This window comes from Lampetra planeri, chromosome 33 (assembly GCF_965212315.1).
Source record: "Lampetra planeri chromosome 33, kcLamPlan1.2.h2, whole genome shotgun sequence".
NCBI classification, from domain to species: domain Eukaryota; kingdom Metazoa; phylum Chordata; class Hyperoartia; order Petromyzontiformes; family Petromyzontidae; genus Lampetra; species Lampetra planeri.
The window spans coordinates 8,136,524-8,161,752 of NC_136139.1; the positions used below are offsets into that span (position 1 = coordinate 8,136,524).

General features: G+C 44.3%; 2 protein-coding genes across 4 annotated transcripts in view; one reads left to right on the top strand and one right to left on the bottom strand.

The window, feature by feature from the left end:
- LOC144729736 (uncharacterized) overlaps positions 1 to 8,937 on the top strand; it is a 49,129-nt gene extending 40,192 nt beyond the window's left edge. For both annotated transcript variants that reach the window (XM_078610194.1, XM_078610195.1), the window contains 2 exons: positions 4,476 to 4,537; positions 5,941 to 8,937. In XM_078610194.1, coding sequence (XP_078466320.1) covers positions 4,476 to 4,537; positions 5,941 to 6,253 — 375 coding nt within the window. In that variant the 3' untranslated portion in view covers positions 6,254 to 8,937. The remainder of the gene's footprint in view (positions 1 to 4,475; positions 4,538 to 5,940) is intronic.
- A 2,613-nt stretch (positions 8,938 to 11,550) lies between these two features.
- LOC144729737 (estrogen receptor beta-like) overlaps positions 11,551 to 25,229 on the bottom strand; it is a 124,603-nt gene continuing 110,924 nt past the window's right edge. For both annotated transcript variants that reach the window (XM_078610197.1, XM_078610196.1), the window contains one exon: positions 11,551 to 22,217. In XM_078610197.1, the coding sequence (XP_078466323.1) occupies positions 21,914 to 22,217 (304 nt within the window). In that variant the 3' untranslated portion in view covers positions 11,551 to 21,913. The remainder of the gene's footprint in view (positions 22,218 to 25,229) is intronic.

Here is a 25,229-nt window from a genome sequence, read left to right on the forward strand (position 1 = left end):
GAGGAGGCTGGGTGGAGCTTCTTCCTCCACAGTCATCCAAATCTTTTGGCTGTATTCTTGAAATGCTTAATTTTTGCAACGACAAAAAATATAAATACAACCCAGCGACCCATGATTACTGTTCATCGTTAGGTAAAACCACAGCCTCACGTGGCCTTGTTATTCCCGCCTGGGCGACGCCAGTCATTAAGCACTCACCCTCTTAACCAATCACCGGCCTGTATCCCCGGTTACCCTTAACACCTGTTACGCCAATTAACGGCATCTCCCTCACGCCTCAGCAACAACAACATCGTCCTCAAATACCCTCCCCCCCACTGTACACTGCTCTCTTGCATAGCAACAGCGCAAGAGAACGCGTGGCGCGCCATATTCCAAGTCCTACACGTGCATCAAATAGCACGCGGACGAATTGACCTTTTCAAGTCGTACGTGTTGTATGTAATGGGTTGTCACGCTTGCAGCCAAGAGAGGGCGCTAGCCATTCACCGAATTGTATGAAAGTGTAGTGGATTCAACCGAGTCGCAGACGTACTTCTTGGAGGCAACCCATTGTGTACCAACACATTAACACAAAGGGGTAACTGCCTTTTACCAGATAGCAGCCTATGATGGTGGACCACCAGGCTAAACTACAAGAAACACACTTGGAGTTAGCTCCAACGGACCAGACCCCAGCTTGGGTCTAGGGCCACGTGTTGGTGACTCTTCTTGAAGGTAGATCTTCAGATGACGGTAACAACGCTGAACCCCGGTCCCTGTGGGGGCCTGGTTTATATGCTCCTGGGTCGTGGCTGGCCAATTCAGACGATAATGGATGAATACAGAACAAACCGAAAAAAACATTTGCGAGAAAATATGACTTATTAGCAGCTGTGGCTTACGGTTACTTTCATGTCTTTTTTTTACGTTTTCTTCATACAGTATTGCAATGCTGCAATGACTCATTGCAGCATTGCAAATAAGACGATGAACAAAATAAACCAATTTTCACGTTAAATTGCCACGGTTAAACGACCACATGACGTTCGTAAAAAAAAGGTTTTATAAAGCGTCCTTTCGATCCACAACCTTCGAGAGCTCGTTTTCAAGCGACTGTTGGGTTGGGTAATGGAGACTTGTGTAGGTACCAAGCCTAACCAACATCTTCCACCCCCCCCCCCCAGCGAGTGCGCACCCCACAATGTAAAACCCACAATGTAAAGCCCACAATGTAAGACCCACAATGTAAGACCCATAATGAATGGCGCTTTTTTATTACCAGTCAGACCGGTTGTTTGGCCACGCGAGCCGAGAATAAATTTCCTCGAGCGTCGTATGGCCATATGCGGCGCGCAGTCGTTGATCGCAAGCCCCTCGTAAAGAGAAAAAAAAAGTCCATTCTCAATGAAGACTTCAGTTTGAGTGAGCACCTCCATAAAATCTGACTCTCACTTGAAGAGAGCTTGCGAAACGTCGGACCCGTTTTTGATGCCGAACTCTCATCCCCTATCCGCACGCAACTCAACTCTGCAGGACCTCCCGCATCTGCCATTCCTTTTACCCCAGCTACCGCTGACACCTTCGTCTGCTCCTTCATCGCGTGCCCGCTCGACGATTGCGCAACTCTCTCCTCCTGCACGGCCTCCCAAAATTTCTCGCCTCCGGATTCCACGTGATCCAAAGAGAGTCCCGCTGCCAACTCTCCGCAACCGGCAATTCAGACCACATGAATGAACCCGATGCTCCAGTCCCTAAAAGTGGCTTCCAATCCCATCCCAAATCAATTTCAAGATCGAAACTGGACTCGCCTTTTCCTTGGTCTCCACCCTCATTTCACTCACCCTCTCCCCATCCACCTCGACTGTTACGCAGGAGAGCGTGGGTTCGATCCCTGACGTCTGTATATTTGGAGTTTGCATATCTCTCTCCCCGTGGTCACGTGGATTGTTCTCTGGCTCCTCTGGTTTTTCCCCTCCACATTTAGACGCATGTGTCTAGAGGATTTGGCTGCTATACATTTCCACATGATGATATGCGACTTCGTTCTATCAATTGTGGCCAGGTTGCTTCTGAAAAGGAAGCTATATCGCTTAGTGGGCCTTACCTGGTAAAATAAACAATTGTTTAGTTTAAATAGTTTAAAACTGCCACCATCTGCTCCAGCAATCAAGGCTATGTTGACCCCCCCCCCCCCGTTCAACCATCACTCAGTGGGAGGTTGCACCCAGTGCCTAGAACTCCCTTCCCCCAGTCATCCATGCTGTTGGCCCCCTGTCCCCCATTCAAGTTTCAAGTCCAGGTTCGAGGCCCTTCCTTTCGTCGCTCTGCTTATGATCGAACGGACTGCCTCTCTACAAAATAAATACAACTCTCTGTTTATGTCTAGAGCCTTGGGATGCAGGTCCCGTTTAGATGCTGCTGTATAAAGCCACATCATATTGTGACTGTGGAGGGGAGAGTTGGTTAAATAGTAAAAACCATTTAACTAAATGTACAACTAGCGGCCCCCACAAAACCATGACAGCTCGGGAGGGCCCCTCAATCAAAACTTAAATCCGTCCCTGGGCTTTGCCACGGCTTCATCTACCAGCAACGTTGGCCAATGTTGTCGGGACCCAGTTGGGGGGGGGGGGGGTTAGTCGGGTTTGGGGAGCTGCGCTTGCTGTGGCTGCACAGACCAGCCGGGGCGTGCCAAATTCTCCTCGCGAGCCCCTCCGTCTCGCTGCCAGAGAAATCCGCACGACCTCTGGTGTAGCATTTCCAAGGGCACAGCCGCCGATCGAGGTGCCAACTCTTGTTTTGCTTGTGCGCGACCAACGTCAGCGGCCCGGGCTGGGGGGGCGGCCATGGAAACAGCGGTGCGAAGTTCACTGGCGGGATGGTCCGGAAGGGGGGGGGGTGAGCGCCACTCGTGTCGGTGCGAACGTCATCCCCTCGTCGAGGCTGCATTAATTTTGTAAAAGGGTGGGGGGGGGGGTACTTCATTGTGAGGCAGACTGCTAATCCGTCTGGTTTACGTACGGGGGCTTTGTTTTCGTCGGGCATGCAAAACGCATCGCGCGAGACGCAAAGCAAAAAAAGAATGCGCGGCCGCGAACGACGGCCTCGTCCGCTCGACTTGTCGCGCCGCCGCGGGCGATGGCGAGGGGCCAAGTTGGTGGCCGCTTGTTGTCATCGAGGTGGACGGCACGCGGGAGGTGTGCGCGAGGGACCCGCGGCTCTTGAGAAATAAAAATCGAGAAAACGATGTTCCGACGTTTCGCTCACCCACCCCCGCTGCCCCGGGAGCTTCCGCGAAGGATTCAAACTGGAGAAACAAATCGGTGAACAACGTGGCGTCAATCAAACTGAAGTTCTGTAAGGAACAACAGTTTGGAACCTAACTGTGTCCGGTGCATGGAGCCGAAAACGTCCGACGTCGTGCTGAATGGCACGACCCGAAACGCGTCGGAGAGGGACATGGTCGTTGTTGTTTTGTTGCAACTCATTGCCCGGCTCGTGAAGTGAAGTGCTGTCTGCCTCAGTGCAGTAAAACAGCGACGCTGGGGGAGTGTTTACTTTGCCGTTAAGGCTAACGGAATCCTGCAGATTAATGGAATTGCATAGTTTAAGTACGCCGGTGCATAGATCCTTGTTTCTCCGCACTTTTAGTCGATCGAAGGCACTGATTCTCTCAGTAAGAGAGAATGCAAGTTAGGAACCTCGACGTGCGGCCCGTCTCAAGAGTAGGAGCCCAATTCGACTCTTGCTCGATTCCGTTGTCGGTTTCTGGTGTTTACATTTTTAAGCCAAATTTAACTGAAAGGATCGTTTTACATGAAAAAGTAATGATTCAACACAAGTTGACATTGGATGGTATAAATAGTGTGACATTAAGCTAATTTCCACTGGGGGATGTGGGGTGCAGTGGTTAGAGCACTGGGCGATGAACCCATTGACCCAAGTTCAATCCTGGCCATGGCAAAACATCAGTGACTTATTGGCCCAAACGTCGTAATCATCATCATTCATCATCGTCATCCTCCATCATCATCAGCCATGGTCAATCCACTGCTGGATGAAGGTCTACACCAAACCACCACCACCACTCACAATGTTGTGATGCGAACCGTCCATCTGGCACCTGCACACAAATAGATTTCATCGCTCCATCTCCCCGCTGGACGTTCTCCTGCACGTTCAATTCCTTGTCTGCCAGTCCATTATTATTATTATCATTATCGACCATCGGCAAGCATGTTGAATTATAGTCGAACAAATGACCGCCACAGTGTGGAGAGGGCACTCATTCAGCAGTGTGTTGACACAGGGCTCTGATTATTAGTTTTATGATTTAAAATGAGATGGGGGGGGGGGAAGTAATTTTTTGTGCGTGCGATTTATTTATTTATTTATCCCCATTCAAAAGGAGATGCATTTGAGTTGTGTGTGTGTGTGTGGAGAGCCTTTGGAACCACGTGTTATTTTCATTCGATCTGAAATTTGTTTTGCAGCTCCGGGAGCAAGGAGCAGACGCTTCGTGCTCACCGAGGGAACCCTCCTTCGAGCGGACCGAGTAAGTCTTGATGACAAGTGACTTGGCGCAGCTGCCTGCTTACTCATTGCATTGTTTATTATTGTTACTATTACACTTGTTTTACCCAGGAAAGCATCACTGAGTCTCAAGCCTCGTCTTTTTTTTTCCCAGAGGCTCCTGCAAAGCTTTCACAGTATAGGGGAGGGGGGGGGTCAACGTTGCTTCGTTTAAGCCCCGATTGGATTAACGTGCTGGTAAATTTTCTGCATTGGGATGTTTATTGGCCCAATATCAGTTCCATTGTTATGGTATATTTTAGCTCTGGGAGAAAACCGGAGAACCCATAGGATATCCATGCAGAACAGGGAGAGAACAGGCAACCCCCCCCCCACACACATACGCAGAAAGCGGCCCGAGTTGGGAATTGAAGCCGGGCTCTTATTGTTGTGAGCCGCGAGCGTTGCCTCTGTGCCACCCTGCCACCCTGAATGCGTGTACAGCTGTCTGCAGAGGGGGTCATAGAAATGTCTTGGGGGTCGCGATTACAGGGTGGGCTTGGGGGGGGGCAGTCCTGAAATATTCAACGTATTTTCTCTGCAAAATATAAATTTTGAGGAGCTCTCCAATGCACTCTTGGTTACTCTGTATGTTGTCCGACGTGTCACAGGACCGTAGTACAGTAGAACAATGAATTGTGCTGCACTGCCCTCAGACTGCCTACGATGTAACCCCGCAGCAGCCTCCAATACCTGTTGGGCCAAATTTGAAATGTACTCCCACATTTGCGTAAAGGATAAAAAACCACTTTCCCTCCACCGTGAATCTACGGCAGACTCTCCCCCGTCTGTGAATCGTGCCACCTTCGTTGAACCTCGCGCTCTAAAACGAGCCCGCGCCCCCAACATGTGCTAATCGTGTTGGTCGCCCATCCAAGAACTATCCAGGCTCAACCCCAGTAAACGCGCAACGTTGAACCAACGTTCGGGGGGATGGGACCCTGGTTGGCTTCTGAGATCTAACGAGATTGGGCGCATTCCGGGCGAGTTTGGTCGTGGGGGGCGCCCCCTCTCGTCGTGAATCTAAATAATTCTCAACACCATTTATGGGCACCCTGTGCAAATAACATTTTTAAAAATGAATTTTTGATCTGCCCTCCACCGCCCTTTTGTTGTTTAATTTAATTATAACTGTACGAAACTTCACGGTACTCAACTTGTAATTGTGTGGGTTTACTCTCAAACACACCGGTGTGTTGAAGTAGTCACGAATTGCCACGTGTTGTTTACTTGACAACCCTCACTAATTGGCTGCGTCGGGTGTTGGTGGGTTAACGACACATTAATCATTTACACGATCTAACCCGGGGGAAGAAAAAAAAACTTCGCCGCTGGGTTTTGCATTAATGAAACGAATCATCCTAAACGCCCGCGCCTATCTGCCAGGCTCGATGACGATGACGACGATGGCATCGGCGGCTGCGACGTCAACCTGGCCCACCTGCTGGAGAGGGGCGAGGGCCCGTGGCTGGGCCCGCGCAGGCCCTCGCCATGCGCCGCCATCTGGTGGAGAGTTCGCTCGGCGCCGTGGCGCTGGAGGGCGTCTGGGTGGCGGTGCCGCTGGACGGACATTTGCCGCGCTCTACGGACCCTCCGGTCTCTGCCCCGGCTGCTCGTGGTGATGCTCGCGGCTGCTGGGTTCCTGCTGTGGGCAGGGTGCATCTCGATTGGCGGAGTGCCCCGCTTGCCGCCCTCCTAGGATCGCCACGTCCTGATGCCGCAATCAAAAATTTGGAAATTAAAAATACCCACCAGGACGCGTAATGAAAAAACGGAGCGGAAAGATGTCGCAAAAAACAGAATAGGACCTTGCTTTTCAATGCAAGTGATTAAAAAAACAACCTGGACATTTGTTTGGGACATCGTGGTGAAATATATGGAAGAAGGTAGAACTGCACGTGAATGCATTGTCTTGAGTGGTGTTATTATGCAGCTGACAACTGGACTCTTACTGTCCTTCCTGGAAGACTGCAGATTTACAAGGACCGCAGCTACATCCTCGTCAAGAGGATAATCTTGGGAAAACTAGGACACAGCTAGAAACCCCCCCCCCCCATCCTGAAATGGTGATGTGCAGGGGACTCGATGAAAGATTTCTCAGAGCGCAGAGAGCCAAACTACTATACTCGTAGCCTCATTGGAAAACATTGAAGGCAGAAGGGGCAAAGAGGAAGTGGCGGTGGAATGACCCAGCTCGCGAGAGGTTGCGCCGACCGAGGAGAAGCGTTGGCAACATCGCTGTCCGTCACCTTCCGAGCAACGATGGGCGAACGGGCGGACATAGTGCAGCTGACCGACCTGCGTTTGTGAATCTTTTTATACGTATATATGATGTAATTAAAAATAACATTTGTTTTGTGTTTTAATTCACCGTGGCGGTTATTTAAGTGGGTACTAAAATAGCATTGCGCCCGTGCTAGCACAGGTGTGATGTGAAGCGTGCTGTGAATAGGCGCCGCGTGCCGTTGAGACCCCAATGCAACAATTCCATTGCGTTGCTCTCCCCTAGCAGGTTAAGGTGCAGCCCCCGCAAGTGCTTTCTCAAACCACCACCGCTGCCTCGGAGAGCCCCTCTCCCGTGTGGAGAACCTCCTTGCCATCGGCGGTGAGAGCGAGCAATTGCCGGGCTGCTAGAGAAAGACCCTCTCGGGAGGGTATTTGACCAAATCTTCCACAACTGGGCAGCCATTTTTTTTCTGTTTAACAAATAAACATTCATTTCACTTTTTGAAATGGGTGGAAGTCCCCACGCGTTACCCCCCCCCCCACTCGTGACCTACCGATCGATTCGCGATGACTTCTGGATTGAAAGTCCAGTGTGCCGACATACGGCAGCGTCCAGGTCATTGCTTTTGAGCGTACCACTTGGGTAGAAGAGAAAAAAATGTTGCGTGAATTTCGCTCGTCGACAGCACACTGCCCATTAGCATCAGACCACAGCCGAGTGCAACAACACAACCCTATCTAGGGTCGACTTGTACCTTAGGGGATTAAAGTCTGGACACAGGATTGCACTCGGCAATCAAAAGCCTTGCCATGCCCATTTTTTTTTACTGGCTTAACACAAATACAGTATACAGTGTGCGTGTGTGAAGTAAACATCAAGGGTGAGAGGTACATTTTAACCCATTTTTAAAAATAAATTTATAACGTTTATTTTACAAATGAGCCGAGGCAAAAACAGCTCCGTGAAAAAAAATGTGAGGCTGTTTCTGCATCGTTGATGAGTGCTCTTGCGTGCTGAACAACAATGTATGTCTTCTCCGACATGACAATTACGCTGTCTGCGGCATTGTCTTGATGGAGGATGTTCCCGGAAGACCACGTCACAGAACTACAGTACTTCTTAAGTTTCCATATGCCAGCAAAACTCCATTAGGTGTCTCCACATTCAACTATATCTTTTTTACTTGTGGGTCATCGCGTTTGTTTTTTCAGATCAATATTGTGCAGCAAGAAAATTGTTTGTTGAAACAATCTCTGGACCGGTCTAACGTGTCAGGGTTTAATCGGCATTTGCTGCTGGGTTACCAGATGTAATTGGCAAGAGCACTCCATCTAACCTATGGTGGTCTGTTCAATAAAAAAAAACGCGTGTGTGTGTGTGTGTCCTTATGAAATCCGCTCACAGAAGCCCCATCAATTGGGCCTCTATCCACAAGAGGCACACGTTTTATACTACCCTGTAATTTAGTGATTGTTATAATGTCCAAAAGAAATCGTTTTAAGTATCAATGGTGGAATTTAGCCAAGTTCATTTTTTTTAAAATGTATGCAATGCAGCACGGGGTATTTTTTTCCCATACGCTTGTGACCTAATCATTTGGTTATATTTTATTGTCGTTTGTGACCGGGCTGCGGCCATCGCCGTATAAATGCACTTGAGAAGGCATTTTTAATGAGTGGCTGAATCCCAAAGATGCCAGCCAGAATCTTGGCGATGCTGGCTCGCTCCTCTGACACTTGGTCACAGTGTTAACAACAGCAAAAACAACAAGTCTACGAATGTTTTTCAACCCCAAAAAGCCCCTGACACCTGTGCCCACACGAGTCAGCTAAATTCAGTGCATCCTGACCCCGTTGGCTTGAGCGCTTCCGTCTTTGTTTTATAAATGAGTTTTACGTTACGCCGTTATTATGTAATCTTAGTGTTTTTTGTGTGTAATGTATGGCGAGTTTTGAAATTGATGTTGAACAAATTGACAACCTGATTTTCTTTCACGGATATTGTGTCGTACATGGCAGAGGAATTGAAAAATGTCCGAAGGCCACACGTCCAACTGCGATTGCGACTACTACTTGACATTTGACGGGTTTTTTGTAAAGTAAACGTGATGTGGGAAAAGTTCAAATAAATTCGTTATTTTTGTCAATGCATTTTAATCCCTGTGTTCGCGTGCCATTTCATTGTCGTACAAAAAGCCGGTCGTCGAGGCAAAGGTGCAGCCTTGCAATTTCTTGCTCACTAATTGCTGGCGGACTGGCCCTCCACAAGAGGGCGTCGAATACAGATAATATTTTGGACCGACTTTTTCCCCCACGCTGGCGAGACTTATTGGAAGAGGTGAGCTTACCCACACTTTACACCACCACCACACACACACACAACCTGCTGACCAACTTGTCTGGTTAGAACGCAACAGTAGTCGGCGTCTAATATAAATATATAAAATGAAATCTATCCGTGGCGGTTGACCCCATCAAGATTCCGAGCCGTGGCCCGATTGTTATAAGAAAGAGAAAAAAAATCCTGTTCTTTATTGGGCCCAGAAAAAAACCCCGAGTTTATACTTGATTCGAAATAACATACAAAACAAAGCCTTCATTGATGTGTATCGCAAGACACAATAGCGCGCTGTGTTCGGTGTTAATAGTAAACAACTCTGTGTCTCTACCCCCCCTCCCTGCGCCGCACCGTGGCATGCGAGCAAGAAAGTGGTGGCAAGGCCTCGGCTTGTCAACTTGTTGTCGAGTTCCACTCGGAAGCCAAGAACACATTTCTGCTTGCAAGCTTCTGTTTATATCCAGTTGACATTTGCATTGGGGGGTTTTATACAAACAATAACTTCACCCCCGCCCCCGCATCGGGTCGCATGCACAACATTGCAATGCAAATGCTTGATTTATATTAGGGTTGTTAAAATAGGTTTTTTTTTGCACTCAGGCGGTTATCGCATGAAAGAAAGTGGCTGTCTTTCCGACAGACCTGTTCTTCACCTGAGGACGGCTGCTTGCGTTGTGGCCGAAACGTCGTGAGAATTATTTTATGTTTTATTTTTATTGTGTTATTTTCCTTCTACGTGACTTTACCGAAAGAACCAAGAAGATGAATCCCTGCAGTCACGAAAGCTTTTAATCGAAATTTAGCCAGGGTACTTGCTTATTTTTTTCCGGCACGTATGTAAATGTCTCGAACAATAAACATTCCACGTTTCACTTTTTAAAGCAACGGATAAAAACCGAAGGGAATTGCCACGGTGCTGTAATGGATAGCAGCACACTGGACTTGCAATCCCAGAGGTTTCTCTGGTTCGATTGAATCTCACGCCACGGCAGCCGAAATAATGGTGCGAAATTTTGAAATCCCACGCATCTCGCCAGCCAGCAGTATAAATTGGGCGCAATAGAACAGTTAAAGTAAAGTGACCGGTAAAGTGTAGTGGGGCAAAGTGTGGGTACGCCGACCGCTTCTTCGAACACACCTGGCCAGTGTGTCAGGGCAGAAGAGTCGAATCACGAAGTCGATGCCCTTTCTGCGAGCAGTGGCATGAGCAAAGAAAGCATCGCAAAGGGAGGCTGCGCACCTCTTTGCCTTATAAGCGAGAGTCTTACGTTGGTGCCAATGGAGCGCTCTCAGTTCTTAAATCCTTCACCGCAAACGGTGAGTGGTTTCTGACATTGCGGAATTGGTAACCGATTATTAATATAATTACCGGTTTAAAAACATGTATCGTTGAAAAATCGGAGTAATTTCTCTTGGGGTACCACGGTTTTGATTGCATTACGACCTCCAAGCTGTCAGGCTTTGACACCGAGTGGGCAGACCAATAATCCAACAACAAAAGTCCCTTTATTTTTCGAACTCTCTTAAGCGCAGTATACGGTTTCAAAAATAGCACTCGTGGTTTATTTTCGGGTGAAGTTAAACGTTATTGTAAGAAAAACGTTTACCTGTAAATCCCGTTAGCTCTTCTTTTGCAAATCGATTCACAATGCAGCGCACTAATTCTTAACAAATAATTACAGGTGCGTGATTCTCGGAGGTTTTATATTTTCTTTTGTTAGAATAACCTACCCGAAGGGACTTAATGCGCCAGTCAAACCAACTGTTCAGCGGGAGAGACAAGTCGGCATGCTGTGTCGCATTAGAGGGAAATTGGCTGTTCGCAGGTCCGCTTTGCGAGAAACATCACACGGCCTCACGAGTAAACAAGAGGTAACTCTCAAATCGTTCACACTGCTTCCACTTTTTCCTCCCATCAAACTGCACCCGATATTACAGTCCCCTGCCATGACAGATTCCACAAAAAATATATATGTATGATTTAAAATGCTCTTTTAGTTTTGTTTACATTGCGGGGTTTCTGAAAACTGATGTGAAATATTGAGTCGTCGGAGCCACCAGGCTTGTGCCGTCTCAAAAAGGCTCGTCTTTGTTGGCATTTCGTAAATATGTCAAACACGGAACACTGTGCACCAAAGTCTTATTATGTATTTATTTATTCAAGCGGTGTGTAATATGCAAATGTTTCCTTTTGATTAAAATTCAAGGTTTATTGTATGAAAGCCGGCCCTCTCTTTGGCTGCCCTGGGTGCCCTTTTCTCCACCTGGCTGCCTTGCAACCCCAAACCACCGCCGATGCACAGCGGCCAATTTCTAGAACCAAAATCGGGTCGGCACAACCACGTGCACTAACCCACATTTGCGTGCAGGCGATGAACAAAAATATAAATATTTGCTCTGGAGAAAAAAAAGCCAAGCAAACTCGGCCCACACACGTAGAACACACAACTTTAATTCACAAATCATTATGAACACAGTACATGATTCTTGCAAGATTTTGTCGAACAATAATAAATATGCACCGACAGCCAAGCTTAGGGGAGGGGTACAGTTAAGAGCATTGTGCACAGGTCTTTAACGCAATAAAACGTACAAGCAAATATATAAGAACACCACAAACTCTCAGCTCAACCAAAAACAAGCAAATTTAAATTCTGACAGACGCGGATTTGCCTTGAATTTTAAGCCGATTTGATTAAACGTAAAACAAAACTTTTGTATCTTTCTCTCTCGGCGTCAATTTAATTCCCTGTGTGTTTTTTGCGTTGTTGCAAACTATCGAAACATGTTGATGCCAAAACTACTAAATATCTCGTATCTAATGGTAATTATACTTACACATATGCGCGCATTGTATACGCGTAAGTTCTGCCAAAGAGTCGTGGGCGCTTGCCAATCAATTTAAAGTCTGCAAGTTTCTGCCTCTGCAGCTTCCCTCTAAACCAGTTTCACCATTAATATACCAACATTATACATTGAATACACTGGCACATATAACGTAAATACAAGTGCAAGCACGCCTCAATTATATCTGCGCTTCGTGCCAACTGTTTATGCAAGGACCCTTTAAGCCCGATTTTATATACAGTACATTATATATAAAGCTTCGGTGAATGTTATTGAAATGTACCGAGTAACCAACTTTCGAAGTAAGCAAATTGTGAACATTGGCAAATGGTGAGAATGTAGGTGACTCAATATTTGAGGTATGATCATATTCTTAATGCTATAATTACTCAAAAAAGTATTAAATTGCATTGCCGTTCACTCCGGGCCTTACACTCACATACCATAATGCACTGAAAACGGCCATAATGATGCACGTGGGGTTTTTTTCAATTCAAATGTTACGAAAATTAAAACATGACATACTTGATTCATTTGCAAGCAAAAAGTACAGATTTCTCATAATCGTTCTCGAAACAAAGTTAATTGTCTTTGGGCTTTCCCGTACGTGTAAACGGCATGGACAAATTAGAAAAAAAACGTTTAAATGCAGAACAGCAGCAAGGGGAGATGATGCAAAACGTGAACTCCGCCACGTGTTAATCTGACACCAACGTATAAAGTGCAACAGCCGTCACCATGAGGTCTGGCACCTACCTCCCACGCCCACCCCGTACATTTACCTTTATCTATAAAAGTAACACCTGCAAGAACAGGAGTAAGATAATAAGCGCGAGGAGTCGGCGCACTCTTCGACGAGATTGAAACCGCCACACCTTGATATAGTTCCACACTGGGCAGGTGTTGAGCAATTTTAGAGTCTGCTTGCTTGGCCGGATTGGCAAGCGCGTTTTGATTTGTGCACGGGTTATTAATGAAAGTGAGACGGAGGAAACGAGTTGTTATTGAACAGTATAAAAAAATGTGACTTTTTTCGTGCCCGTTGGATGGGGTTTTTTGGGGGGTTTAATTTTAACTTTTTCATCCGTAGCTAGTGAACACACAAAACTCTTGCCAATAAAATCTGGTGATCCAGAGCAGGGTTTGTTCAACAAGCAGTGACTCTGCTGATGAGACCTAGAAGGTTGAAACCGGTTCAGAGTTTGCCGACAACACCAAAGACCGCTTGATAACATTGGCTCTGGAAAGCCAAGACTAACGGCGTATTTTTTAGTTTATATGAGGAGACAGAAGATGAGACGTCTAGCTAACAACAGCTACAGTTATTTTCATTACATCCTTCTCTTGAGTGAAGGGAAATTGAGACAATGCAGTTTAGCCCCGTTAATGAATTTAAGAGTCCGGAACAAACTGCATGTGAAGACATTTATGGTAGCCTAAGTTATTGTATTAAATATTTCTGACGATTACCCTCAAACTCACAACCCTGCGAGACAGGCTATTTCACCGCGTGACCACCCACGGCACAGACGCCGTGCCGGAGTAAAACTGACCAACATCTGAAATCGCTGTGAATGCGCCGAGACTTCGTTCGGTTTCAAACTTTTCGGATCTATATCCAATGTGATCTCGATTTCTTGAGGACAGTAGTGTCAAGCCACGAGCTAATGCATTTACACAATTTGCCAATTTAAAGTCACTCTTGCGCCCATAACTTTTTGATGCCACCATGTTTACAATACCGCATACACTGCATTAATTACGGCTGAAACTACTCTCTGGTTCTTTCGGTAAAGTCACGTAGATAGAAAAAATAATAAAAGAACACGACATTTCGTTTATTATTGTTTCTACCTACGTGACTTTACCGAAAGAACCAGAGAGTATGGATTCCTGCAGCCACGAAAGCTTCAAATCAAGATATATCTGTGATGCATTTTTGGGTTCTACCCGTGGGAACGATGCGTCTGATGTCTGATGTTTTGCTCCACGTGCCGGAAGCCCCCAAAGAAGCCCCGAGCATGCCCAGCGATATGCCAGACATCGTGCCAAACGGTCCAACTCGAAAACACAACGGAGAGCTGCATAGGACAATCGCAAAAAAAAAACCTACGCAGTGCCTTTGAACGGTTCTCAAATCCAGGAGCTGGATCTCTCAAATACGTCGTGGAGTTATTAGTTATGTGTTTGTTATGAGTCTGGCCAACAGGTGCATAGTATAGATTAGCACGGTTAGCAACGTACGATGCGAAAGAAGTTCAACATACATACATAGGAGCGAATGCCATTTAATTTAAATAGTTCATACATATATTCCCTTAAAGAGAAGAAATATACCATTTTAGACGACACACCTTGCGCATCAATATCTTTACAAACAGCGGTCAGCTATAATGGCGTCTTCTTATGAAGTTTGCTTTGCGTCACTGAAGCGGCAATAATTTCTAGCATAATAATCTGTATGTTTTTTCATATGTACCGTATTTGGCAAAATATACCAACATGCGTATGCATTTTACTTGACCAACATAATGTTTGAGCCAATGTTCAACCCCATGGCTTGGCATTCAAAGGACAGCCACCATCATCACCATCCACCATCATCACCATCATCCATACCGTTGAGTGCATCCACCTCACGTCCGGTCGACACAATTCTTCCAATTCTTTCTCTGCTGCTCACCTCGGCACAGCTTCACTTTTCAATCTCGTCCCGTCGTCTGTTCCTCCCACCCCTTCTCGTGTAAGTTCCTATAATCTTTACCCATTCAAGAAACACATATTTACTCGTGTAGATTACACCTTGACAGTTCTGTTTGTTGCTCGCCCGCTTGATGTGTTGTGCCTTTGTTTGCAAAACATGAAAACCAAAGTCTTACACTTTGAACAAAAAAAAAGTTGCCAATCCCTCTCTGCACCTGCATTTGGTTGGGTCACCTGGTCGAATGAAGTCACGGACCTCTGCGAATATATTTTTTATTCTGAAACTATACGTCGTCATCAAAACCAACAGCTGTATTCATAGTGGGGGGAAACATAGATTTAATTTGCATTTAGTGGGGGGGTTGTAAATGATTATTAGAGGCCTACCTCTTTATGGAGCTGGACTGTTGGAAAAGCATCTTGGATGATTTTGTTATGAATGTTTTTACAATTTTTATTCATTGCAGCATCTGCCCCAATTGCTTTCCTGAATGTCTCATATTAACGCATTGTGACGAAGCTGAACAACAACAAAAACTTGCTCGAAGAATGACTAACATTAAATTTTGTACACACACAAAAGCAATACCTTTGCTTTAAAATAACTACACAAATCTCTCTGGACACAAAGACTATTCATATAATGCCAGGCTTGTAAACATATAACCCATTTTGGGACAATTTGAAAAAAATCAAAGTCTGACAATTTAAAACCTGGCCGACAGACTTTACACGTCTGCCGCCGTTGTTGGGTTCAACTCATCGCAGCATTGTTTGCACGGGGTCACCGCTTGCTACGTCGCCATAAAAATCACGCAACCGATATTTTTCCAGACTCGGTTATATTTCGCTCTGCAGTAAAGCTCTGTAAACTGAGGGGCATCGTGCGATAAACCTCACCTAAGGCGAGCTCCAACAGACAGCACTATCTCTAAGCTTAGCAAAAAAAAACGGACGGCCCAGCAAACGTAATTCACGACCAATGGACAGCACGCGCCACCAAAGCCACGTCGCGCCTAACGTTTTTTTTAGATGACAGTTAAATTGCAACTGGTGGATATTCCTGGCTCCTAGAAGGCCATGTGATGGGATTACAGTTTCCACTGCGAAAATACTGAGAGGGCAGTGGGAAAAATTGATGCAGCTCTCTTGGCCAAAACGTACAACTGCGAAGTGTTCAGAGAGAGGCAAACACGGACGTATTTGCCTTCACTTCTCTGGATCAAATAACAAGCTGCACGCACGCAGTCGTAGTAATACGAAACACAATGGGTAATGCCAGAATGTATTCTACGATGTGCCAGTTGCATTATGCTGATTGGGAAAAAACCCTGCGGTTAATTACCAGAAAAGAAGATGCCACTGAATTTTCTTAAGCTCAAATATTATTTGAATAAGTATTATTACAATGCATATGTACAAACAGGCAGCCTAACTTGTACAATTACTTGATGCAAATTGTAACCTTTAAACAGCAAAGACATCAGAAAGTAATGTGTATTTTTAGACGTTATTAAGGCACCAAAATCGTCAAGTAAATGTTAAATATTGAAATTGGCTTCATTGAAGCTTTTGAAAACGTTATACGAGCTACTGCACGAGTAAATAACATTTTATGCTGTATCCAAACTAATCTGAATGTTAATTAAATCAGATGCACTTATCCACGCGGTCTGTAAACACGGAGATAGGTTTGGCGCTGTGGATTACAAACATTGTTTGCCATGACTGTATTTTATTTTATAACCTGCTTAATGTTTTTTTGTAAGACATTATATTTAGCATATGAGAATGTTTAAAACACTTTTATGACTGAAGTTGCAAATTAAGCCACATCAAAATACTATTAACGCTGTGAGAGATGAGGTGTGTTGAAAGTTGGCAATTATTAACAAACGTGACGGCTCTACATCTTACCCTGGCCACAGATCACACTGGCTTTTTGTAAAGCGGGCTAAAATGGATTACATTAACGTAGCGTTTTGACAAATCGCAGGTGAAATAATCTGCTTTTAAACATTTCGCCAAAAGTAATGCATACCCAAAGCCCAATTAAAATGTTGCTTTAGGAGTACGAAAATAGGCGCTGTTTGGAGTCTACATACAAATGGAATAACATAATACATGATACATTTCAAAAACAAAAAGGTATGTGGCAACATGTTTTAATTTCAAAAGGGGCCTCCCTGCACGTAGAAAGAAAAAAACGATTGAAAACAGTGGCAGAAGCAAGCTATTACGGTGGCATTTAGTTTACTTTTATTTTACTTATGAACTTCATACACTCTGTACCATCAAGCTCAGCAACAGTTAAACACAGTATATGAGGACATCTGGAGAACAGCAGGCGAAGTGGGCTTTTGCACACACGCACGCATGCACCAAACATCTTCCATTACCTGCAAGCATTTATGATGATGTATATCTTGACTTAAAGCTTTCGTGACTGCAGGAATTCATCTTCTTTGGGTCTTTCGGTAAAGTCACGTAGATAGGTTCAAATAAAATAACAAAAAACTACGACGTTTTGATCGCAACACAAGCGTTCGTCATCAGGAAGAGGGGGTTAACTTCTAAAGGCAAACTGTTTACGAAGGTTTGAAATGGGCATAGCCCAAATGTCAGCAGACATTAACATAGCCACCTCAGGGCGCTGGCCATGGAGGCCACTCAACGATCGGTTGTCTGATTTTACATTAACAGGTTACATTTCTCACACTAACACAGCCACCTCGCTCGCCGAGCTCGAGGTTGCTGCTCTGCGATCTACCATTCACATGCTAATCTCTCACATTAACATAGCCACCGCAGGGCACTGGCCGTGGAGGCCGCTCAACGTTACAGTATTACATTGACATGCAAATTCTTACTTGGCAGCCCTTTGATTGGTGGAAAACCCACCATCGTCGCAGTCGCTGCCCACCACTCACATTAACATTGGCTGCTGACATTTGGGCTATGCCCATTTCAAACCTTTATAAACAGTTTGCCTTTAGAAGCTAACCCCATCTTCCTGATGACGAACGCTTGTGTTGCGATCGAAACGTCGTAGTTTTATGTTAATTGCTTTGAACCTATTTACGTGACTTTACCGAAAGACCCAAAGAAGATGATATATATGTTAACAAAAAAAAATATTTCGATTCTCAGCAAAGCGGAGAGCCTTCTCTTACTGGTAAGGTTCAATTGACACAATATCAGGGAGAGAACGCACATGATTCGATGTGAACGGTTGAGTTGCAGGTCAGTAGACGAAGCCACTCCCTCCATCTGATTGCCCAAAATTTCGTGGAAATTAAAACGGGATTATTTTACTCTTGCATTAAATTCTGGTTTTCATAAAAAAAAAGTTAATCGTCAAATGTGAATAACTATACATTTCAGTGTATTTTAATAATTGTTGCATCTCGTCAAATTTCAACGTCTTTACAAAACTAGTGCTGTAATATTAAACTCTATATTTTAAGTAGGTTCGCTGTTGTTCAAAATAAAAAAAACGAGACTAACTTAACGGTCTCTTTTTTGGCCTGATTCGCAGTGCAAACCATAAGAAAGAAAAATACACAAAATTAATGCAATAACATAAAAATCACACCACTGCAGCAAGTATAAAATAGTGCAAGTTAAAAAATAAAGCTGCTTAGAAGCCACAGCGACACAGACAAGAACACTACCATCATATGGCACATGGCTCACAAAACATTTAATTGGCTAAAAAAATACATTATATTCGTAATGTACCCATAGTATTCTGCTTACAAAATGACTACTAAAAGTCACAAGGCAGCATTTCTTTACAGCATACGAGCCCTCTTTGTACAATCGACCGCATGCCTTCTCCCTGACCCATTGTTTCCTCCACAAAAATGCCTTCTTCTCCCCCATCTAAACTCCCTTGCTCTGTGTACCAACACCTATCACTCTCTCCCACCAGGAGCCCTGTTGACGAGGCTCAAGTGTGGTCATTCGCTTAAAAAATACAGCCAACGGTGTACCGAAAGTGTTAAGCAGGTACACAAAGTTGCGAGTTGTTATAAGTAAAAAAGAACCCCCATTTAATGCGTCCTTGACGGTTGTTTTACTGGCTTTTGCTTCCTCCTTGGTCCGTCATTGCTTTGTTTGCTTACAAATATGAGGCCACCCATAATGTAATCCAGAAAAGACGGCCTACTACTGGCACAGTCGGCATTCACAAATACCCTTTCTTACACGTGCCAAAGACGGCTTTTTTTTTTAAACCAAGCACATGCGACAGGTGACTGAACGTTTTGCTACAGAACTACTTAGCCGGCGATGCGTGAACACGTACGAATCTGCACTATACGACATTTTTGATCTGCCACCAGGCTCCACTAAGGTGCACAAAAAGTTGTCTTGCTGTAGAATCATCATTATTTCCTAAATTGTGTGTGAACATTGCATATACATTATTATGCACGCGGTATTCGGTTAGCTACGTTTCAAAACCATCGTGTGAAACGCATAACATTCCACTTCGGCTCACTCTGCAGGCTTTTACAGAGGCGATCCTCTGCATATTATAGTGCAGCTCCCAAACACAGTGCAACTTTTTTTAAACCGTAAGTGCCAGTCGGTTCAAACTGGCCCTCTTAATGCTCCGATTCATGCAACGCCACCTGAACACCGGTACGTACAATTGCGCCAATAATTGTAATTCTTTTCATATATAACGAGCAAGATTTCCCCCTAAAAAAAACGAAATAACTAAAAGTATGCACGAGCAAAGTTCACGACAATTATGGCAGCAGGTGTATGGACCGGCGTTCGTCACTGCACAGCAGTCGAGAAGGCCCGAGCAAGAAATTCCTTTGTTAAATCAGCCAGGCCTAGAGCGACGCCACAAATGCCTTGGCTAATCAGATGAACACCATTCGGAGTGTCACAGGCTGATTAAACAGTCATTTTAGAAATAAGGCCCACTTTTACCATCAAGTCAAGCCAACCACTGCTCCATTTTCTTTTTAATACACGTACAATTTTTTTGATTGTAACCGACAGTTTAAGAACAACAATAATGACTACGGCTACGACAAGAACAAATATCCATTTGCGTTCATGTTGTAAAAGTACGCTACCCTTACACAGTGAAGTGAATTGGAACCATAAGGTCACACCAATACATTACCGATATGTGCCTTCACTGCCATGGAATGTTGCAATAATTGCCGTGGGGGAAGGGGGGGCACGAGTAACGTACGTCATAATGCACCTTAGCAGCAACCATCTTCAATTTGCAATATCCATTGCTTTGGCAAATTGTGCTACGAACAGCATTTTAAAATAAAAAGCGACATGTCCAAGCAGACGGTACTTTGATTAAGCTTTACAGCAGCAAAAAACGTTAACGTTGGGCAACAAAGCTAGCAGCAATTTCTAACTCGGAGAAACGCCTTTGTCCAAAAAACTGCACACTCCTCGTGCGTTGCTGTCACATTGCTCGTCCGTCTGTACACACCAACCCTTGCGCCACCGTAGTACAACGGCACCGCGCACAGGACTCGTGCGGCGATTGTGCAGCGATTGTGCGGCGATTGTGCTTCATTGTTTTATTTCTTCTTTCTTCCCGAGTGCCGTCTCCACTTTCCCGATTGGAACAAAAAGACCATCCATGCTCCTGCACTTTTCAACTCGCACGCACTCACTCACTCTCTCCATAATTAGTTGGCATCGAGACCAAACACAGAGCCGCGTTTACAACATCGGAGGTGTCAATTTATCGAAGCACTTTGTGCTCAGCGTCAGAAACAGACCGTGGAAAATTTCAGGGAAAAAAAAACAACAAGTTGGCAAGCACACCCAAAAGCGGTTGCAGTTTCTCCCTGCATGCATTGACTTGCATTGCTAGTGCCGCTATTGCAATATATCCAGCGTGTAAGCAGCAGACGAAGAGTGCACTGAATGAGAATGTTCAGAAACATCCACATTGTGAGGCTTAAGCAGTGACATACTGCCCAATTTAGTGATTTTTTTTTATTTTTAATTAGCCTTATTACAAAATTGTTTTTTTTTTAGAAAGAACAACCTCTGATGGTTACTGTCAATATAGATATTTTAAATATACTAGCTCCTAATCTTGAGACAGCAATACAAATATACATTTGTGTGCCTGTGTATATGTACACACACACAATAAAAAAACACAACCTCAAAAAATCCCAATGTAGCAATAAATGAGATGTATAGTAATCTGGATTTGAACAATGCCAGGATATGCAAGTGCAGAGCTTGTTATATAAATGGTCCAAATCTTTCCAGGTTTTTCATGTACCCAATATGGGTGCACATAATGGATGCGAGTACATTTGAAAACTTTTTTTAATATATATAAGTGGAATTGGCTGAAACTTAGTCAATCATGGTATCCCTGGTATACCTTCGATGACGATGCTAACTTCGTGTGGCCAACGGAGAACAAAAATTAAGTTATTCAGGCCGAAATTATTTAGCCAATTGGATGACGACTTAGCAAATACATGCTGGCACTTTTTTTTAAGGAACTAGTTGCACAATTAAATGTTTTGTTAAGTTCCGTGGCCACCTATTCATATACATGACAATTCGATTGACAGTACAGATATCGGGATTTTTTTTTAAAGCATCTGGGAATCTGAGGTCCAGATCGTCAAGGCTCTGACACACGTGCGTGCGTGGGTTTCCAAGTCCAAACCACTCCATACAGAATGCCACGTTATCTGGTTGAGCACCCCTGAGCTACACAATTAGTCGAAAGAAACCAGAGTGCAATTAATCAACAAGGTGTGCCGCTACGCGGTGGGGCAGGGTACTCTCAAAATATATAAATGTTATGCACCATCACGTATGTTTACAACAATCGATGTGGAACAAAGAATACACACCAATTAAACAGACCTCACAAATGCCCCAGTTTTCAAATGCAATTAAAATGTTTTCAATCCGTGATGAAAACAATTTATAATTTTAAATAACCACGACGAGTCTTCACGAGCCTTTCAGACCACTCGCAAACATTTACCGCATGTCTGATTTTTCCACCAGCTGGGCGTACCTTGATTTGACCTGCCTCTTCCGTCTGAAGCTCATAAGTTAGGAAAATCGAATCCTGTAATATCTCGGCGGTTATTCGGAACGAACAAATAAACAAAAAAAAACCCAGTGACAGTTGATATTTGGATACAAAATGGCCTGGGCGTAGTGTTTTCACGCGGCGTGTACATCACACATGCGGATCGACGCCTCACTCAGTCAACCCAGAGCGTCAAAGGGTTGCTCGCTGCCCATCGTCATCCTGATCTTTGCCGATGGTGGCTCGTCATTCGACTGCAAAGCGGGGGACTTGATTGAGTTGCGCGAGTTCTCCATGGCCTTGCACTGGCTGCCACCTCCACCACCGCCGCTGCCAGTGTCCTGGGTGCCAGCTGCCTGAGATGTCTTGGAACACGCGCTGTGCTCGCTCAGCACATTCGCATCCAGCATCTCGAGAAGCAGGTCGTACAGCGGCACCACGTTCTTGCGCTTGATGTTGTACAAATGTTGGATTCCTTTATTGCTGCACGCCACGGAGAACAGAGACGGGCAAAGCAGGGAATTATTGAACGACGTCACGGTAAATGGTCCGCTCTAAACATTCTCTTCGCTACGAAGAAGGGCCCCCCCCATTGCCGGAAGTTGTTGCCTTAGCACCACAATCGGGGATGATAAGAGGTTCCTGAATAAAATTCTATCACTATTGTCACACACGTACATACATCTACTGGATTATAAGACGCAGCCTTAAGTTTTTCTTTAAAACGTAGGACGAGGTATTTTATAATCTGGAAAGTTTGGTATATGTGTGTCCTTTTAGCTCAGTGTGATTGACAAATGTGTTGAATTTTTTAAAATTCTAAATATTGAGCAACTATTTATTTTTACAAATTGTTCACAGTTACAAGCACCAAGTTATATTTGGCCTGATGATTTTAGAGTTGTGGCGCAGTGGTTTGCACTGTGCTACGAGTAATATGTGAAACGGTCACTCAACTTGTACTGGCCAGCGTGGTGACGTATGACCAAACAACCAAAGGCTGACACATTACGTGAGGGGGCTTCATCCAGCAGTGGATTGACAAAGGGCTGTCCATTATAGATTTTCTTATGCACCTTGTGCAGTTACGTTTAAGCCAAAAACACAACATGTAAATGTTATGACAGCGAACACTTTACTGTTCAATCACCATTGCAAGCAGGACGAAAGTGAACTTCAGTTCAAACTAGATTCGAAGCTTTCGTGAGTTTGGTTCTTTCAGTGAAGTCACGTAGAAAGAAAGAAGCTTGATTTAAATTTTTTTTTATCGCAAATCAAATCGCAATATCTGTCAGAAAAATCGCAATTAGACATTTTCCCCAAATCGTTCAGCCCTAGCTTACACTGACAATGGCAGGGGATAAGAGGATTGGGTGATAGAGTGACACTTTAAGATAACATATGCAGGTGTTACTTGGCATCTTAGCACAGTTAGGGACTTCAAAATGACAGCTTTAAATAATCCATAACTGCATTAACAGCACAGTAAATAACCAACATCATCATCACAACAACTAATACCATTACCACCACACTGCAACCAACACCACGACAACCAACAATATAAAGACATAACAGACTGTTGGGGCAAGTGCTGTTAACGAGTACCGATGAAGGCCAGCACGGCACACGAGGGAGGGGGTGGGTGGCCAGCACCACGCCTGGCCACATTTGTCTCCCGAGTGGCGATGTTTACATGCCGCACCAGTTTAAATATTCGTCACCGGTGTTGGCTGTGAGCAGGAATTTAAACTCAGGTGGTAGTGCAGCGCCCTAACCGCTATACTACGACTGCCACCCACATTATCAATACAACCACCACAAAACACCTGCTTCATAACTACCATCACCACATTGCTGTATTTCTAGTTTTGCTTTTGTCATTTTGGTGGCCCAAGAAACGCTTGCGAATGAGACATCTTGATCTCTTGAGTTCTAACCTGGTTAAACAAATAGGCTTAAACCTGAATTTATATTCAGAAAAATGTAGTTACCTCGGTTCAAGTCCTTGTGCATCTGCACATTTATGCATTTTTATATAAAGTCTAGACATTCCCTAACTACCGATAATGTCAACGGTTCCATATACACTTGGTAAATTATGTAATTCAAAGGTTTGGGTAATGATATTTTATTATTCTGAATATTTTCTTTCTATGCGCACTTGCAGGATTTTGGTTTTGCCCTTGCCTTTTAAAATCTCTACCCCTCTGCGTGCCATTATATTTATATATTTTTTTTAAAGCAAAAGTGTTGCTGACAAAATCTAGTTGCGTTTTTTTTTTCGAATTGTGCTCGTGCACCCCACTGCCAACACAGTATCTCCAAATAATTGTTTCAAATGTTTTAAAAAATGTGGTCAGTCACTGCACACTTGTTTTCATGTTTTGTACGAAGGAAAAAAAACAACGGTGGTGGTCGCTTTGGGGGGGGGGGGATTAACTCCGAGAGATGGATTTGATGTCATGCTAAGGACTGTGTGTTCCATTAGTCACGATTCTCACGAGGTCTGATGAATGCCACAGCGTAATTCCTGCTCTTCACAGTTAATCCCCTCACCGCCTCTCCAACACAAATATTTATTTTTTCTAAAATGAATATTCAGCATTGCAAGCCGTATGATAAAATTAGAAAAATACTCAACATTTAACCTCGGAGAAATTTAGAACTGACACAATCACGAAAGAATGAATTTGCATAACTTTAGAAAACGATCGAATCGTGTAAAAAAATTATTATACATCAACGATTTGGTAATAAATTGCTTTTGCTTGTGAATCCAAGGTTCAAAGGATTTGAACTCGATTCCCAATTTTTCACACCAATAAGCCATGAATGCGCCGGTGTAATAATTACATGATGTGAGTATATTTGTATGCAGCATGCAAAACAGTTCACATTCAAGTGGAGGAAAATTTTAAAAACGCATTTTATGCTTCAGCCAGAACAAAATACGTTGGAACATCACTTTTTTTGTTCTTCGCTTTGACTGGTCCCTGTCATATTTTTCCACCACTAGCTGAGAGACACAAATAAAAAAACAAGCGCTGCTCCACACTTTCTTGAGCACTGACAAACTTACCTCTATTTTAAGTTAATGCCTAAATTGCTCCCACTCCTCTCCTCCCCCAGGAGAATCAATCATCAGATTACATGAGTAACCCAGTAAAATTTTAACCCTGAAGCCTTAAAGCACCGACCTGATGACTCTGTACCCGATGTGCTAACAGCATCAAAGCGTCAATAAATGCCAACCCATTGCCAGTAAAAACACATTTTCAGGTCATCAGACACCTTTCCACATTGAATCACTATTGCATTTCTCGTCTCGCTCAGCTGTCTTAAAACGCTGGCTTTTGAGTTCATCCTTCCATTGATTTTTTTTGGCTCAAGCCCTACTTTATTGCGCACGAATTAAAACAATGCGATTGCAGATTGGGTGCGTAAGTTCAAATTGCATTCGACTCATACAATACAGAATAACGCTGCAAGTGC